General features: G+C 43.4%; 1 protein-coding gene across 11 annotated transcripts in view; it reads left to right on the forward strand.

Moving 5' to 3' along the window:
- Nucleotides 1-13740, forward strand: part of APBB2 (amyloid beta precursor protein binding family B member 2) — a 1500548-nt gene extending 1486808 nt beyond the window's left edge. For all 11 annotated transcript variants that reach the window (XM_069631754.1, XM_069631756.1, XM_069631760.1 and 8 more), the window contains 2 exons: nt 12219-12398; nt 13340-13740. In XM_069631754.1, the coding sequence (XP_069487855.1) occupies nt 12219-12398; nt 13340-13513 (354 nt within the window). In that variant the 3' untranslated portion in view covers nt 13514-13740. The remainder of the gene's footprint in view (nt 1-12218; nt 12399-13339) is intronic.
- Nucleotides 13741-15805: the final 2065 nt, after the last annotated feature.

Below are 15805 nucleotides of genomic sequence, written 5' to 3' on the forward strand. Positions count from 1 at the left end.
CCTTAAGTTTCTCTTCATCAATAACCCAATTGCTATACAAAGCAACTTTGTTAGGATACCTGGCATACGCGTCTGCCAGGTTTTCTCTCCTCTTTCATATGTTCAGTCTTTTACTAGTCCTGATGTATCCTTATCAGGGCTTCCTTAAATACTGTATGTTACACACTGTTCAACTCAATGATGCCTGGTGTGCTTTCCTGCCAGGGCTTTTTCACATGAAAACGTTTTTAACTGGCATCTGCCTGGTACTGTCAAGGATGGCACTCTGTCAAGAGTGGCACAGGGCACCCAGGAAAGGTTTGGGTGGCTGTGCTGAAGTAAGGTGACAGATAAGCACAGACACAGCAGGAAGCTCAACAAGAACGAAGTGTAGGCAAGTGTAGCAGGAAATAAAAAGGTACAAACAAACTGGATTCCCTCTTGGGGTGTATGCAGAAATGGGAAAGAGTGGTCCACGGACCTTAGGAATCTCCAGCCTTCTGCACAGATTGCTATTACAGGGGCCCACGCTGTATGCTCATGGCTGGGAACAACAGCTGTGGGTGTCTGTAACACTGAAACGCGACAAGGGAAGGGGCAGAGGTTGCCTGCCGGAAACCAACAGTCAAGCTCGGTACAAAGGGATCTACATACGATACAAGAGAAGACGAGAACAGAAATATCCAGGGAAAAGGAAGTCGATGAGCAAACTAGCAGAAGGAAATGAAGGAAAAGCAGTATAGCTGAAATGGTTAACGTAAGGGAAGGACAGAGGACTCAAGGAAGAGAAGGACAGGGATCAAGAACAGAGGTTTGAAAACAAGGAAGAGAGCAAGGGAGCAGCAGCCAGGTAACAGAGGGGCTGCAATAACGGATGGCACAAGGTGCAGGTAATCTGTTGTGGACTGCAGAGGACTGTAGTAGGCTGCAAGGCAGAGAGCCCAGAGGAGCAGGACAGAGAGCTGTAGTAGATGGCAGACAGAGAGCCCAGAGGAGCAAGGGCTGTAGGCAGCGGCGGGAAGCAGACTGCAAGGCAGGGAGCCCAGAGGACAAGGGCTGTAGGCAGCGGAGAGAAGCAGGCTGCAAGGCAGGGAGCCCAGAGGACAAGGGCTGTAGGCAGCGGAGTGAAGCAGGATGCAAGGCAGAGAGCCCAGAGGACAAGGGCTGTAGGCAGCAGAGTGAGGCAGACTGCAAGGCAGGGAGCCCAGAGGACAAGGGCTGTAGGTAGCGGAGGGAAGCAGACTGCAAAGCAGGGAGCCCAGAGGACAAGGGCTATAGGCAGCGGAGTGAAGCAGGCTGCAAGGCAGGGAGCCCAGAGGACAAAGGCTGTAGGCAGCAGAGGGAAGCAGACTACAAGGCAGGGAGCCCAGAGGACAAGGGCTATAGGCAGCGGAGTGAAGCAGGCTGCAAGGCAGGTAGCCCAGAGGACAAGGGCTGTAGGCAGCGGAGTGAAGCAGGGCACTGGATCAAAAGCAGGATAAAGCAGGAACAGCATACAAAATTATGGCTCAAGGCAAAAAGGGGCTGGGAGACTTTTGATGCAAGAGACATAGCTCCTGCAGGCAGTTGCTTAAATACTGCCCTGCCCTATACTGAGGCATGCTAATTGGCAGCACCTAGAGCAGCACACCTGAATACAATCTGCCTCCTCCCTCTCTGGTCCTGAGATGGTGGAAGCAGCACTGATCCCTAGGGCTTCTGGGGATTGTGGTTCCAATGCTGATGAATGGGAATGGCCAGGAATTGATAGCTGTAGCAAGGTGCATTGTGGTACATGTAGTTAGTTGAGTTAAATAAGAAAGCACCAAAGTCACGCAAATGGGAATTAAGGACCAAAGTGTGAATAGGGGTTGTTCCAAGAGTATTCTGAAGATAAATGAATAACAAATAGTCCATGATGGTTGCCAATGTGCGCGCCCATGACGGGTACGCTCTCCTACCAGGGCTTTTCTAATATTGACACACTTTCAACTTGCATCTGCCTGGTTTAGTCTCCTGCCATGGCCTTTCTTGTATTACACATGTTCAACTTGCATCTGCCTGGTATGCTCTCTTGCTAGGGCTTTTATATTTATTATATTTATATTTATATATTTTTGCACCTTTTAATTTTCCTAGTTTACTCCCCTGCCAGGGCTTTTTTTATGTGAGTTCTGCACACACTTAGAATCTTTCTGTTACAAGTGTATTGCATACACTCACAAACTTGACAGTCTCTTAAACTTATTCTGTTTTGCCTCGTTAAGAACTGTTCACTTGTTCGATCTATTTCATATACTTCTTTCTGGTTTGTTCGGTTTCGGCATGGCTGCCAATACCCCCCGGTGTCCGCTCTGCCCTTGGGTAGACTTACTGACTCATACTGGCATATGTTGATTCTCTCGTGGCAAGCCTGCTCCCTTTCGCTTCCTCTGCTTCTCTGGCTCTCGCTGCTTCTCGGCATTTGCTCTGTGTCCCTCTGGGCTTCAGTGGGGTGAAGACTGCCTTCTCGAACCTGCGATCGCCCAGAAGACTTTAATTCGCTTATGGCGTTCTCGCAGCGTATTCCTGCTTGCAGCCCGCTCCCTTGTTCCTTGTTGCCAAGCCAGTTGGCTCTACGGACACAGCTACTGCCCTACGGACTCTCGGTCAGCACAGAGAGAACCAGCGTTCTCCAGCCAGTGTCTTCCTGTCAGCTGGTCTGCCGGGTTATATCTCCCAGCATCAGCCTTGTTCCTGTAACAACTAGAGCGCAGCGTGCACTCCTGGCTTCCAGTAATCTTCATTAATCCGCTCATGTTCATGGTTAGTACTTTTAGGGCAATGGTAGTCTGTGTCTGATATCTTGCATGCAGAGTCATAAAAGATGTTTTCAGTGTTCTTGAAAGGTAACTCAGATTTTAAGGTCTTGTATGCAGAGTCTGGAAAGGTATTTCAGATTCTAAGGGCTTGTATACAGACCCTGTGAACGTGTTTCCAGTTCCTTTCCTAGGTAGGTGAGGGGATGTATTATAATATGCCATTAAGGCATGGGGAATGGTGGGGGTATCCTCAAAAGGAAAAAAGGGGTTCCATGTCTCATCCGATGATGTCATGACAGCCCCTTCCCCTGCTTCTCCCCATGTGATCCTCCCTCATATAGCCACCCCCAGGATCCAGTAGATGCCGTCACCTGGCCACATGGGGAGAGGCCACCACCAGGAAAGAAATTACACCATCTGATTCATCACAACCCCCACCACAGCCATTTTTGGCAGTACCTGGTGAACCACCAATTCCATGGATGAAATGGGAAGAGTACTGGGAGAACTACGTTGGGACAATTGACAATGATAGTTTCACACCAGCAAACAAGAACATTTTATTGTTACACTCCCTGGGTCTAGAAGGACGCCAAATATTCAGGGAGCTGCCCCCTTTGCGATTAGAAGGAGGGAGCAATGAATATGAACTGGTATTGAGACGCCGGGATGTATATTATTACTGCAAGACTCAATATTGCGTTAAATATATTCTATTTTTTTATTTAAGAAAACAGGAGATGGAAGAGTTAGTGGATGACTATGTGAGTGCTCTCAGGAAATTGGCATTGACATGCAATTTTGAAAGGGGGGTAACGTAGGATGATCTTTTAAGGGATCGAATTATAACACACACGAACAGTAATATTATACAAGAGCGGCTATGAATGTGTGGTGATCCTTCGTTGGAGGAAACCATAGCTATTGGCAAAAAGGTGTAGCATACCACAATTTGTGCTAAGGCAATTAAAGAGAAGAATAAAGACTTGCAGAAATCGACAAAAGTTGCTGCAGGTAAACTAAAAGAAGCCAAAGATCAGGTGTGTGCAAAAATAAAGAATGGAAAAATGTGCATTCGGATGTTGCAGGAGAACAGAAGATGAAGATTCAAGGTGGAAAATGTTATCATTGTGGGGGGAAAAGGACATTATGCTAAAATTGGCCTGCGTTAAATCAAACATGTTCAAATTGTGGGATGAGAGGTCATTTTGGAATTGTATGCAGGAACAAGAAACACAGCAAAAGAGTAATGTGGGTGCAAGAAGATGAGGAAGAGGAAAAGGAAGAAGTTGAACTTGTGACCATAGTGCAAGGTAAAGGAAAAAAGGCTCCTAAGAGCATGTTTAAAATGGACAGCGTGTATTCTGAATAAATAGTGGATTTGGATCTCCATACACTATTATTAGAAAGGATAAGTTGGTGGAACTCTTTAGAAATGGTTATAACCCTGAATTGAGAAAATCAGACAGTAAGGATCCAGGAGCTTTTGAGGGTTTGGTGATTGAAATGATTAGTTAAAGAATGACATTAGTTGAATTAAAAGACAGAATGGCAGACGTGAAGGAGTTGCAGGTGTCCAGGTGAGAGGAATGAATGTTCTGGGCTGAGAGGACCAAGCTAAACTCAGAATTTAACTTAATCCACGAAGTGTCTGTATGAATTGTGATGATGAATGAAAAAGAAATTGGGGAATATATCAAAGGATAAGAAAGAGAATTGTTCCCAGTGTTTTTAAGGAAGGAAGCTTGAAGGATATTGGCCCTCATTACGACCCTGGCGTTGGACCATGGTGCTAATAGCACCATGGTCCATGCCGGTAACTTACCGACTCCGCCATGGCGGAATGGGGAATTACCGCCCCATTCCGAGGTTGGCGGGGCGGTAATTCCCCATGCCGCCATGGCCCTTCCCCATTCCCATTTTTGCCCCATAGGGCTCAATGAGAATGGGGAAGGCGCTAAGTACGGTGCCGCACTTAGCACCAAGGTCCCTTTGCGGGTTGGTTTTTAACGCCTGCAAAAAGCAGGCGTTAAAGTCTCCAACCCGCAAAGGGACCTCGTAATCAGGCGTTAAGGGTTTAATGGCGCTGCCACCTTTTACGGCGCCGTTAACCGCTTAACGCCTGGGTTGTAATAAGGGCCATTGTCACAAGATAGAACTCAAACCAGGTGGCAATCCAATGTCACATGCCATAAGACATATACCTGTGGCGTTAAGTGAAGATGTTAAGGGGGAACTGGAAAGGCTTAAGAAAGAGGTAATACTAGAAGTGGTAGAAGCGTCAGAATAGGTTTTTCCAATAGTTGTAACTAGGAAACCTAATGGAAAGGTAAGAATTTCTATGTACCTGAGAGAGTTGAATAAGGCGATTGTGGTGGAAAAGTATCCTTTGCCAGTAATATCTGAAATGTTGAATTTGCTAGATAATGCAGTCACGTTTCCACCATTGGTCTGTCAGAGGCATATCATCAAATTCAATTGCATCAAGAGTCAAGAAAGTACACTATGTGTATAACCTCATTTGGTACCAATTCCGATTGGGTAATAGTAATGTATGTAAATGTGGCCTATTTAAAGTGCTTTAGGGTAAGGCGCTATCTACATTAAAAAAATCTATTATTATTATAAAAAGAAAACTTATTATTATTATTAGATGGTATGTAAGTGAGAATGCCATTTGGGTTGCCATCGGCGGCAGCAATATTTTAACGGGTAATGTTGCACATGTTTGGTGAGATGACTTGGGTGCAGGTTTTCCAGGATGATATTCTGATATGTGGACAATGAGAAAACATTGAAGAAGGCTGTGTATGGTGTTAAAGAAATTACAAGAAAAGGGACTTACAGTGGAGCGTAGTAAATGCAGATTTGGCAGGCAAGAAGTAGATTTGGGTCACACCCTGTCTAAGGGAGGATACAGAGAATGAAAGCAATAAAGGAAGCTCCTTGCCCCAGTAATAAAGAAGAGTTGCATTCTTTTTTAGGTTTGATGGAGTACTATAATAAATTCATACAAGGGTTTGCAGAAATTACTCTGCCTTTTAAGGGAGCACATAGAAAATGCTACGTTTGATTGGACAGACAACCAAGAATAAGCTATAAAAGAGATTAAGAAGAGTATAGCAGGAGCACCTTTGTTAGGAGGCGTTGTACCTGGGTGAAAATCCATAATTACAATTGATGCGAGTTGTAAAAGCTGGACATCTGGAAACAATAATAATGTTGTAAATGATTTCAATCCGGCACTTCACTTAAGTCAATGCCTAGCGTGTAATGCACACCTGAAATCCTTATTTATTTATTTGTTTCTAAAAGTTATTTTATTCTGAACGATGTACCACTTATATCATGCTCCTCTCTTGGAACCCCCCGGTCACACAGAACCAGGAATCAGGCTGGTTTGCAAAGTTAAAATATTTATTTATATATTCACAATATAATCACACTATTTTTGATAGGAATACAATGATCACCAATGGGGTGATGTCACGCTAAGCAATCTCTTTAATCACAAGGAGTAAGAATGAGCAAAAAGAATGCAGCACAGCAATAATACTTTTGTGGGTGTGTTCAAATCAAAAGGCAATGTGGTTACTCTTTCCCTCTGCACACCTCTTAAGCCCCCAATATGCAATGAAGAGAGATAGGAGGAGAGAGAACAGGTTTCAGGAATGCAGAATTCAAGCAAATATATCAATCCCAATTTCCCCCCAGCAACACAAGAGAGAAACAGAGCTAATTGGCAAACTGTCAAAATGGTTTTAAAGTTGGCTTTGAATGGAGTAGGTAAAACACTAATGTGGGCTAAATCACTGAAATTGTTGAAATTCTAATGGGAGCCGCTTTATCTGGTTATAGACAAACGCTACCAATAATTTGAGAGCAATGTGAAAACTTAATTTTGAGGTTGGGTGCAATTGAAAGCTGTTTTGCACATTCTAGTAATCTCCTAAGACAAAATTTGTGGCAAACTTTTCCGTGTGCGGTAATCGCGATCGCGGGAGAACTATAAAAATTAGCATGAAAATTGAAGAAGTTGTGGACGTTTTCGTGGTGGTCGTTTTTTCAGATAGAGGCAGATTGGAAAACAAGGATGCACTTTTTAAAAAAACAAACAGGAATTCTTTATGCTAGGGATGCACTATGGAGAAGCAAATACTACACGACAGCACAGCCACCAGACCAGGATGCCTTTGGATCAGGTTTTTGCCTGCCGAGACGCTTTCCTTCTCCAGATGAAATATATCAGCGCAAAGATCGGCTTAACACTATTAGTGCAGAAAGAGATAATAGGGATGAGATAGAGGGTTCAAGCAAATCAACAATATTTCTCACAATGCAGTTCTGAATATAAGAGAGAATGGGTTTAGCTAGGGATTGCTATGGACAGTACATAGGCTAGTGACAGTCCTATACTAAGGATACTCACTATATAGGTTTGAACAGCACCGTCAGGAATTCTGGTCCGTCAAAATCAGGTATTCTGGTCAGAAATTCTGCTGGGCACACCAGACTGGCAGGGTCTGCAATGGCTCTGGTTCACAGCTATCTGGTCACAGCACGGCCCTACTGGGTTGGATCTTTGGATTCTGGTGATGATTCTTAGCAGGAAAGCAGTACAGCACAGCCTGGCGGTTCTTTGGTTCCCCTTTGATGTCTTGGGTAAATTCTGGTTTCTGGAATTTTAAGGCCTAGCTGAGAATGGTTCAGCTATAGAAGTGGGCCTTTCTGCTTGCAAAGTTTCTGGATTCTGGAGCAGGGAAGATGTCAAGTTCTCTTGCAAAGTGCTCTGCCAGTAATCGGTTCGTGGGTGAATCTGTGTGTCTCTCTAAGTCATCAGCTGTCTCTATTTATGCATTTGAGAAAGGGGTGTGTGTGCTGGATTACCCTAAGCGCGCCCACTTGGTTGGCTATAGGCTAGAGTCTTCCACCTCCCTTGATTGGAGGAGAAAACGGGGTGTCGTCATGATGATGTGGGTTTATGAGTTAGGGAATCCTCCCCTTGGCTTTTGAACATGAAATCTACTTTTCGTAGAACACATATTTACAATTTTGCAGACTTTATAATAACATATCTAGATCACATATTTTGATTTCTTCCAAGCCCCGTCTTTGTAGGATCTTGTGTCGGCTTTTGACAGAATTCTGCCCTTTTGGGCCAGAACACAATATCTAGTTTATCCCCAAAAATTGCACAACTGTGCGCATTGCATATGGGCAAAAGTGTGTGAAGTTTCATACTTTGGACATAATTACATTTGCTATAAAACCACGATTTCTACAGTTACTTCTCAGAACATAGCACAGAGTTCTGGCTCCTCTTAAAATGTGCAGCAAAAATTAGATCCGGGGGTTTCCATATTTTTTACAATTATACACAGTAAATTATCAGTCTTTTTAGAAATATACTTTTTGTCTATTGTGAATCAACAAAAGTTGTCTGTCCCTGCCTCCTTCTCCTGCTTGCAGCTCAAAAATAATCTCCACCCCCTTCCTTCTGGCAGAGGGCCATTACAATCCATCCTGATTAGCATCTCCTTGCCTGAGAGGAAGTCCATTGTGTCCTTCCCAGAGCAGCCCAAGTGCTCCTCCCCTCTTAATCAACACATTAATGTGAGTTCTTGGTCTAGAGAGCGAAAGGGAGGTGCCTTGCCCTGTGGGGGAAGTTGTTTGTGGTTTTGGCTTTGGAGTCAGGCTTACTTTAAATGTCATTTTTTTACATTTTTCTTTGCTTAAAATAAACTTGAAATTTTAACACGGGCATCTAGAACACTGATTCCAGACTCTAAACCATGAAGTTTAAGTAGTTACAACCTAGGTTACTCTTGATGACAGGTCACTTAGATTTTAGACATTAGATCTTAATGGTTCAAGTTTACAGTTTTAATGCAGGCTTTTGAAACAGCTTCAGGCAATCGCTGGTACTGCGCCCACATTTTGACAGATCCCACAGGCAGGAAACTGGCTGTGAATGTTTTTGGGACAAATTCAGCTCTCCATGATATTGCACTTCACAATGATTTCTTAAATTCAGTAAATGTGACACCCAGCAAGAAGATTGGGTTTTTGTGGGTGTTTTTGGACCAATTCTGTATTTTCAACAACCAAGAAAAGATTAAAAATGCAAGATTTCGGATTTCTTCAGCAAGCACTGCTTTTCATGCAGTCTCCATCTTTACTTGTCGGGCAGCCCAATGACATGAATCCCACCATTGACAACATGCATGGTAGATTTGGCAGCCATCTTATTGTGCTTTGTAGAGCGCAATTTTCATAGGTTTTGGTGCGCATAAATATTTTGCAGCCATTTTGAAGGTTCTGGTGCCACCAGCACACAGTGATGCCGCAGGGCAGAGCGTAAGTGGGTTAATACATCCCACAAAGCTTGCATCAAGAGCAGTGAGACACGTTATTCGGTTATAGAAATGGAATTGTTAGCTTGTTGTTGGGTAGCAGAACATTTAGACAATATGTTGGGGGAGAAGAATTTGTAATGAGGATTGATCACAAACCATTGGTAGAAGTTATGACAGTGCGAGGAATGTCGAATGTGACTCGGAGAATTGTAGGTTAGGACTGAGGTTGATGAATTACAATTGTGAGGTAGAATATTTGCTAGGAAGGAGAAATTGTGTGGTTGATTTCCTGTCTAGGATGCCATTACCGATGTGCAATGCAGAAGAATTGGTGAACCAGGTAGAGGAGCAAGTGTGTGGTGTTGTCAAAGCGTTAATAAGTGAAGAGTGGGGAGAATATTGTAGGGAAGATGAATGGCTAAATAAAATGGAGGAATGGATTATCAGGAATGGATTATCAAGGGATGGCCTGAGAAGGAGATATTGGGCCTCATGAGGATGCGGGTCCGGTAGCAACGGTGCCAGTAAGCTACCGGCACCATTGTTACCAGACTGGCATACTCTGAGTTCTGCGAGTGGGTGCCTTTCCGCCTGCCAGGTCTGACGTGGCGGGCGGAATGGCACCCGCTCGCAGACCTTGACAGTAGCACCGGCACCATCATGAATGATGCCTGTGCTACCCTCCTTCCCATTCCCATTGAGTTCTACGGGACTCAATGGGAATGGCGAGTAATTATTTCCGGCACATGGCAATGGGGTAATACCAGCACCACCGGGGCTGTAATGCCCCGGTAAGTCCCCATTGCAGGGTGCCGAAAAGAAAATGACTCTGGTGGCAGCCGTGCCATTTTTTACCAGCACGGCTACCGCCGGGGTCATAATGAGGCCCATTGGAAGAAACGTATAATTGGTATTACATGGTTAAGGAAGAGTTATCTGTTGAAAATGGATTGATTATGAGAGGATGTATGGTAATACCTGCTGAACGGGTGAGACTACAGATTATCCAATTGGCACATGAGGGTAATCCCGGTGTTACTATAACTAAGAGAAAAGTAAGGGTGAGGTATTGGTGGGCAGCAATGGATCTACAGATAGAGCGGATATTGAATATATGTGCACCTTGTGCAAACTGTGATAAGAATTTGGTCCCTAACAAACTACCTTTAAATCCATTCCAGTGCCTAAAGGCCCATAGATGGAGTTCGGAAACTCAAAGGAAATACAAGGAGTCTATGTGAAGTATAAAAAGAGGCGGTGGACAGGATTCACGTGGGAGAGTTTGTGAAAACAAAATGTGTAAGGAAAGGTAGAAAGGGAATATCTAAATCTTCTGGTTCCATGAAAGTGTTAGAATGTTTAAAAAAGTGTGTTAAGAGTGGAAGATGGGACGGTATGGAACGTGAAGTGGACTGTCGGATGTACATCTGTGAGATTGGAAGAAAGAAAGCGCGAAGAGAGCGTGGGATCTTGCAAGTGAAATAGACCTTGATAAAGGTAATGCCAATGGAGGTGGTGTGGAGGGAGGACCAGTGGTGGTCGATGGAAATGTTGAGAGGAGAGGTGATGATGGAAGGACCGGAAGTGGTCAATGGATACAATGTTTTTTTATTTGTCTTTTCTCTTGTCTTTTTGTTTTTATTTTGTATAGTTTCTTGGTTATATTTGGTTGTTAGGGAAGGACGATATGTCATGATGAGGTAACAGTGGAATCAGAATGTTGGGAGGAAGGGGGCTCCCAAAGGAGACAGTTGAAGAAGCTCTGCTCCGGCAGAAGCCAGAGTGGTGTCCGCTGGGTTACTTGACTGATACTTACTCCACTATTAAAGAAAGACATAAACTTCTTACCTGTGTGGTCCACATCCCTCACTGCTGCCAAAATAACCTGTGTGGTCCACATCCCTCGCTGCTGCCTAAATAACGTACACATTTTAAATCCCCAAGTTAGATCCTGAGTATTTGGGCTTCACTGGTCCTTTTGGAGGTGTAAATTCTACCCTTGAGCAGATAACATTGACCTTTACAGAGGAATGTGGAAGGAAATGGTCAAATCCAATGTAACTGTTACCTGAACGCGTGTCTCCATTTAACTTCTGCGTCCGTCCGTCCGTCCGTCCGTCCCACCGCCGCCATGATTTTACTGTCCCCTCTGCTTATCTTGTCTGTTAGATCGCCATTAACCTTTTAAAAAGCTCTGATTTGATTGTCTTTCGCAAGTAACTGAGAACCTGTCTCATCTCTCGTTCAAGAAACGTTTGCCAAGTGGCTCCCTGGACGGACGAGCAGCAACAAGACAGCCTATTTACTTTAGTGCGCGTTATGTTTCAAAACCAAAGTAAACACTGTCTCTTGGTAAATTCAGGGCTGGGCTTTCCTTTTAATTTCTAAAGCCTTTGAACCAGTCCCATATCTAAGAACATTTAAAGGGTGGCTAGCATTGTGACGACGTGTGTGTACTACCGTGAAACACTTTGTGCTTCCAACTGTATGTTTACACCGCTTGCCTCTACTTGCCTACACTTTAAAAAATCCCTAGAGACCAAAATATATCTCGGATGTTCTCTTTCAATTCATCCTTCGGTAATGCACCGAGAAGCATTTAAAACATAAATGTACGTTTATCCTTTGATAGTTTTCTTGTATTTAAACAGCAACATCCTATGCTTTCATTGCAATGTGACAATTACTGCAACTATAATGATTCATACATTGAGATATTCTTCTGAGGGGCTGATATAGTTTGGAGAAAACAAGGGCATTGATGTGATCTCCAAATAGAGAATTCAAAAGATCATTCAGGGCTTGAGTTGCATTACAGAATCTGTTACAAGTCTAACATGGTATCTTTTTGCTCCCTGTATTGCACACTATGAACCACGCCAGGTTTTGTTAAAAGTAAACATGTCTGTGGATTGGTGTGCCCAGGGAACTTGATGGATAATGCAATGTGCTGCTCTGACATAGGCTATTTTGCCGTCAACATTTTGTTTAACGTTATCTGACAGGTGCTGGGCCTCTGTGTTGTAAAAGGAAGCCTTATGGTTAGAGATGGTGACGCTTTTGCCTTAGTGGTATTTTCAAGTTGCCTTTTTCTCCACAACAGAACGAAGAAGAGATTTTATTGGAATGCAGAGTACGTTTTCTGTCCTTCATGGGTGTCGGGAAAGATATCCATACTTTCGCCTTTATCATGGACACTGGGAATCAACATTTTGAGTGCCATGTTTTTTGGTGCGAGCCAAATGCAGGGAATGTGTCGGAAGCTGTCCAAGCTGCTTGTATGGTAAGTGAACAGCGCAAGATGTGTCCGAAATTCATGTGACATTAGTACCCACCTTATGTCACCCTAGTCCAGTGGTATTCAAACTTAACACTGAGCCCCTCCTTCAGTAAAAAATATTCTTTTCGGGCCCCCCACAAGCTTTTATTTTCTACTAAATGCTCATATTTTCCATTAGAAGTAGTTCCCATAATCACCTTTTAAAGAGCCTCACGCTCCCCACCCCCCAAAACCCCTCCTCCCAGACACACTCTGGGCCCTCCTAGGGGTGCCACCCCCACAGTTGACAACCACTTTCCTCATCTGATCATGTTGCTGGCCTAGCTCTATAAAACTCATTGGCACAGCAGAAACAACATAAGGTGGAGGAGGCTGCTGCTTGGTATCCCATGTGAAGTCCCACTCATGGGGTCGCAGTGGGACACCTAGTGGGAAAGCATTTAAGGGGAAGTGGGTGGAGCTTAGAGAAAAATGGAAATGGTGAGAAAGTGCGAGGAAGAAGCAATAGGTGGGTGGAATAATGGTCAAGAGGCGCAGGTACAGGGTAACGCAGGTAGACTATTCGCAGGAAGTAATCCATCCAGTATTTAATAGAAATAAATGTATACATCTGGAGTTTAAAGTGAAGAGGATGAGGCTACCACTGAGTGGTCTAGTGCCACCAGACTCCCTTGGAGGTAGTGCTCAGCAGTGTGGATGGAGCTGTACAGCCTTGTTAATGCCACTGGCCTGCCGTCTTCATAATTGGGAGAATTTACTGCCATCACACGCTGCCATGTTTCTGCGATTGAGGGACTCGATGCAAGTGCGCCCAGTGTTTACATGAAGTATTTAGAAAAAGCATCAGTCTTTAAATTCCATATTTGTACAGTGCGCACTAAATCTGAATTTTTCAGCTGAACGTATTTAGTTGATATAAACATAATGTGTCTCTTTTGTTGCAGTTGCGATATCAGAAGTGTTTGGTCGCCAGGCCTCCTTTGCATAAAGTTCAACCACCGCCTCCTCCTCCGCCACCAGACACCGTCACCCGAAGAGTTACAACCAGCGTAAAGCGAGGGGTCCTGTCCCTCATTGACACTCTGAAACAGAAACGCCCTGTTCCCGAAATGCCCTAGATGCAAATATAAGAGGATTCTTGAACACTTGGTGTAACACTTTACTGGAGAAAAAGTTGCTACACTAAAGGAGACACCGCTCCGATGCTCAGCCTTCCGCTCAGTTGCTGCTGCTTTGCCTTCGGAGAATAATCCTTATTGAACCAATGTTAGACGAGCATGTACACTTGTCCTTTGCCACCATCGTGTAACTTGAAAAGAAGCATGAATATACATATATAAACACATTTTTATTTTTGTCTGTGAATTTCATTGAGTAGTGGAAGGTCTGTTTCTGATTGTAAATACTGAGAACATTTTGGAAAGTAGGCTCACAACAAGCAGGAACATGGCTGCTCATCCCCACCAGCAAACTTAGCTCTTTGGAGTCAATGAAGCTGCAAGTAGACCTTTTCACAGTTTTCTTGGACAGAAAGCGTCATCAGCTGCCCTTAAACCCTACCGCGCCTGGTCCCTGTTTTCAACAAAGCAGAGGGGACATTTAAGCCATAGCAGGTATCGCTTGTTGACATGAAAATTGATATGGACTTGGAGAATGGATGGCGTATCTCAGAAGCACTCTGAACAACACTTCAAGATTCCAGGGAAGCAGGAAAGTGTTCTTGAACCCAGACACGTCACATCTGAGAATCTGTGCAGCAGGAAAATCTCAACTGGTTTTTAAGGGGTCTTTGTAATCTCATTGCAGAATAGTATACTCTAAATGAGGCATGGGCTCTTGAACATCACATTGATGATGTAACTATGCTGCATTTTCTAGCTGCTCCCACAGATTCCTGAAAGGGCTGTGTCCTTACCCTGAATGAGTTCTAGTTTATGCCCAGTTTTTCATTCTCAAAGTTGTAATAATAACAAGGCTATTGGGATACTCATGTGTTTTATTGGAAGATAACAGTAACTGTACTGCAAAAGTGATTAAGCACCCTGTTTATTGAATGAAAGCTCACAAGGCGCACTGACTCGTATTGAGATTTTTTATTTTTTTGTAAGCAACTTGTTTTAATCAAGATCAGAATATTGACATGGTTGTATTCACTTGTAGAAAGTGCTGTACTATCCTGTATTCACAGCACCAATACTAGTATTAGAAAGTAGCAACAACATTGGACTAATATGAACATTTGATATACAGGCTGACCACGATCATAGCTTGCATTCACTTGTTGTCCAGAGGAATTGCCTCTCTATCTGCCCAAATAACTATGGAGCATCTCATTGGCAGTGTACCCCAGCAGTTCATATCCAGTATCACAGTGCTTGCAATGGCTGTCTGAGTGGGCCTATGTTTTATCATTCACGTTTCCCTATAGCAAGTCCCTGCTGAAGCCTTTCTTTTAGATGCCTCATTTTGATGAAGCCGGCCACGACCAATATCCCATGTGCAATCACTTCCAGTGATCATATTAGGGCACCCCTATGCTTAATTGGAGGGGTGGTACTGTTTAAGGCTTGGTTGGATATATTTTCCTGTGATCTCACATGTGATATATCAATGGAGGTTGTCTACCTGTTTGTCATTGTTTGGTTGGTACAGCCTGGGATTATCATGTACGCAATACAGCAAGTGCTTCTAGTATCTCACTCCTACATTTCTCGGCATCTGAAAGTATTGCTGTCATAATGCTCATAGATCGGGTCATTGTAGATCAAGTCATTCAAATAATACAACTTGTTTGGGTTTTGGGTAAAGATTGTGCCTCTTAATGTACGATCATTTTTGTCAGAGCATGCCAAAAATAATAACTTTAATTAGGAGTGTGTGTTTTTTAAAAGTTCCAATGAATTATCATTGTAGTACCAGTGGAGAGTGTCTATTTCTAGTGATAAATAGCTGACACATGTTTCATGCATTCTGCACTTTTTCAAGGCTAATCTGGAGCTATTACAGGAATTAGTGTAACACAAGAACTGTTTTAAAATTGACGTACCTAATTAAAATGTTTTTATTATTGGCGTGTTTGACAAAAATTGTTGTTTTTCCGAGTGACACGATCTTTACTCAGAAACCCTTAAACGTCTGTATGCATTCGATGACAGGGAAGAGCTTTTCCGTTTTAGTATCAAACTGTGGCCTAAGCACTTCTCTCATCAACAATAAGAACTATTCAGGAGTATCTCAGAACTGGGTTGAACCCTTTTTGCCAGCACGGTTATTTTCAACTTTAACACTAAAGTTCATTGGAGCCTGTGGGTTCGTAGAAATATATAGAAAACAGTTTATGCGAAACCTGATGTCTCAATGAGAACAGGAGTGAATATTTTGAATGGGAGAAAGCCATTTGCTTTTAAATC

This window comes from Ambystoma mexicanum, chromosome 6q (assembly GCF_040938575.1).
Source record: "Ambystoma mexicanum isolate Mex_15411 chromosome 6q, UKY_AmexF1_1, whole genome shotgun sequence".
NCBI lineage: Eukaryota > Metazoa > Chordata > Amphibia > Caudata > Ambystomatidae > Ambystoma > Ambystoma mexicanum.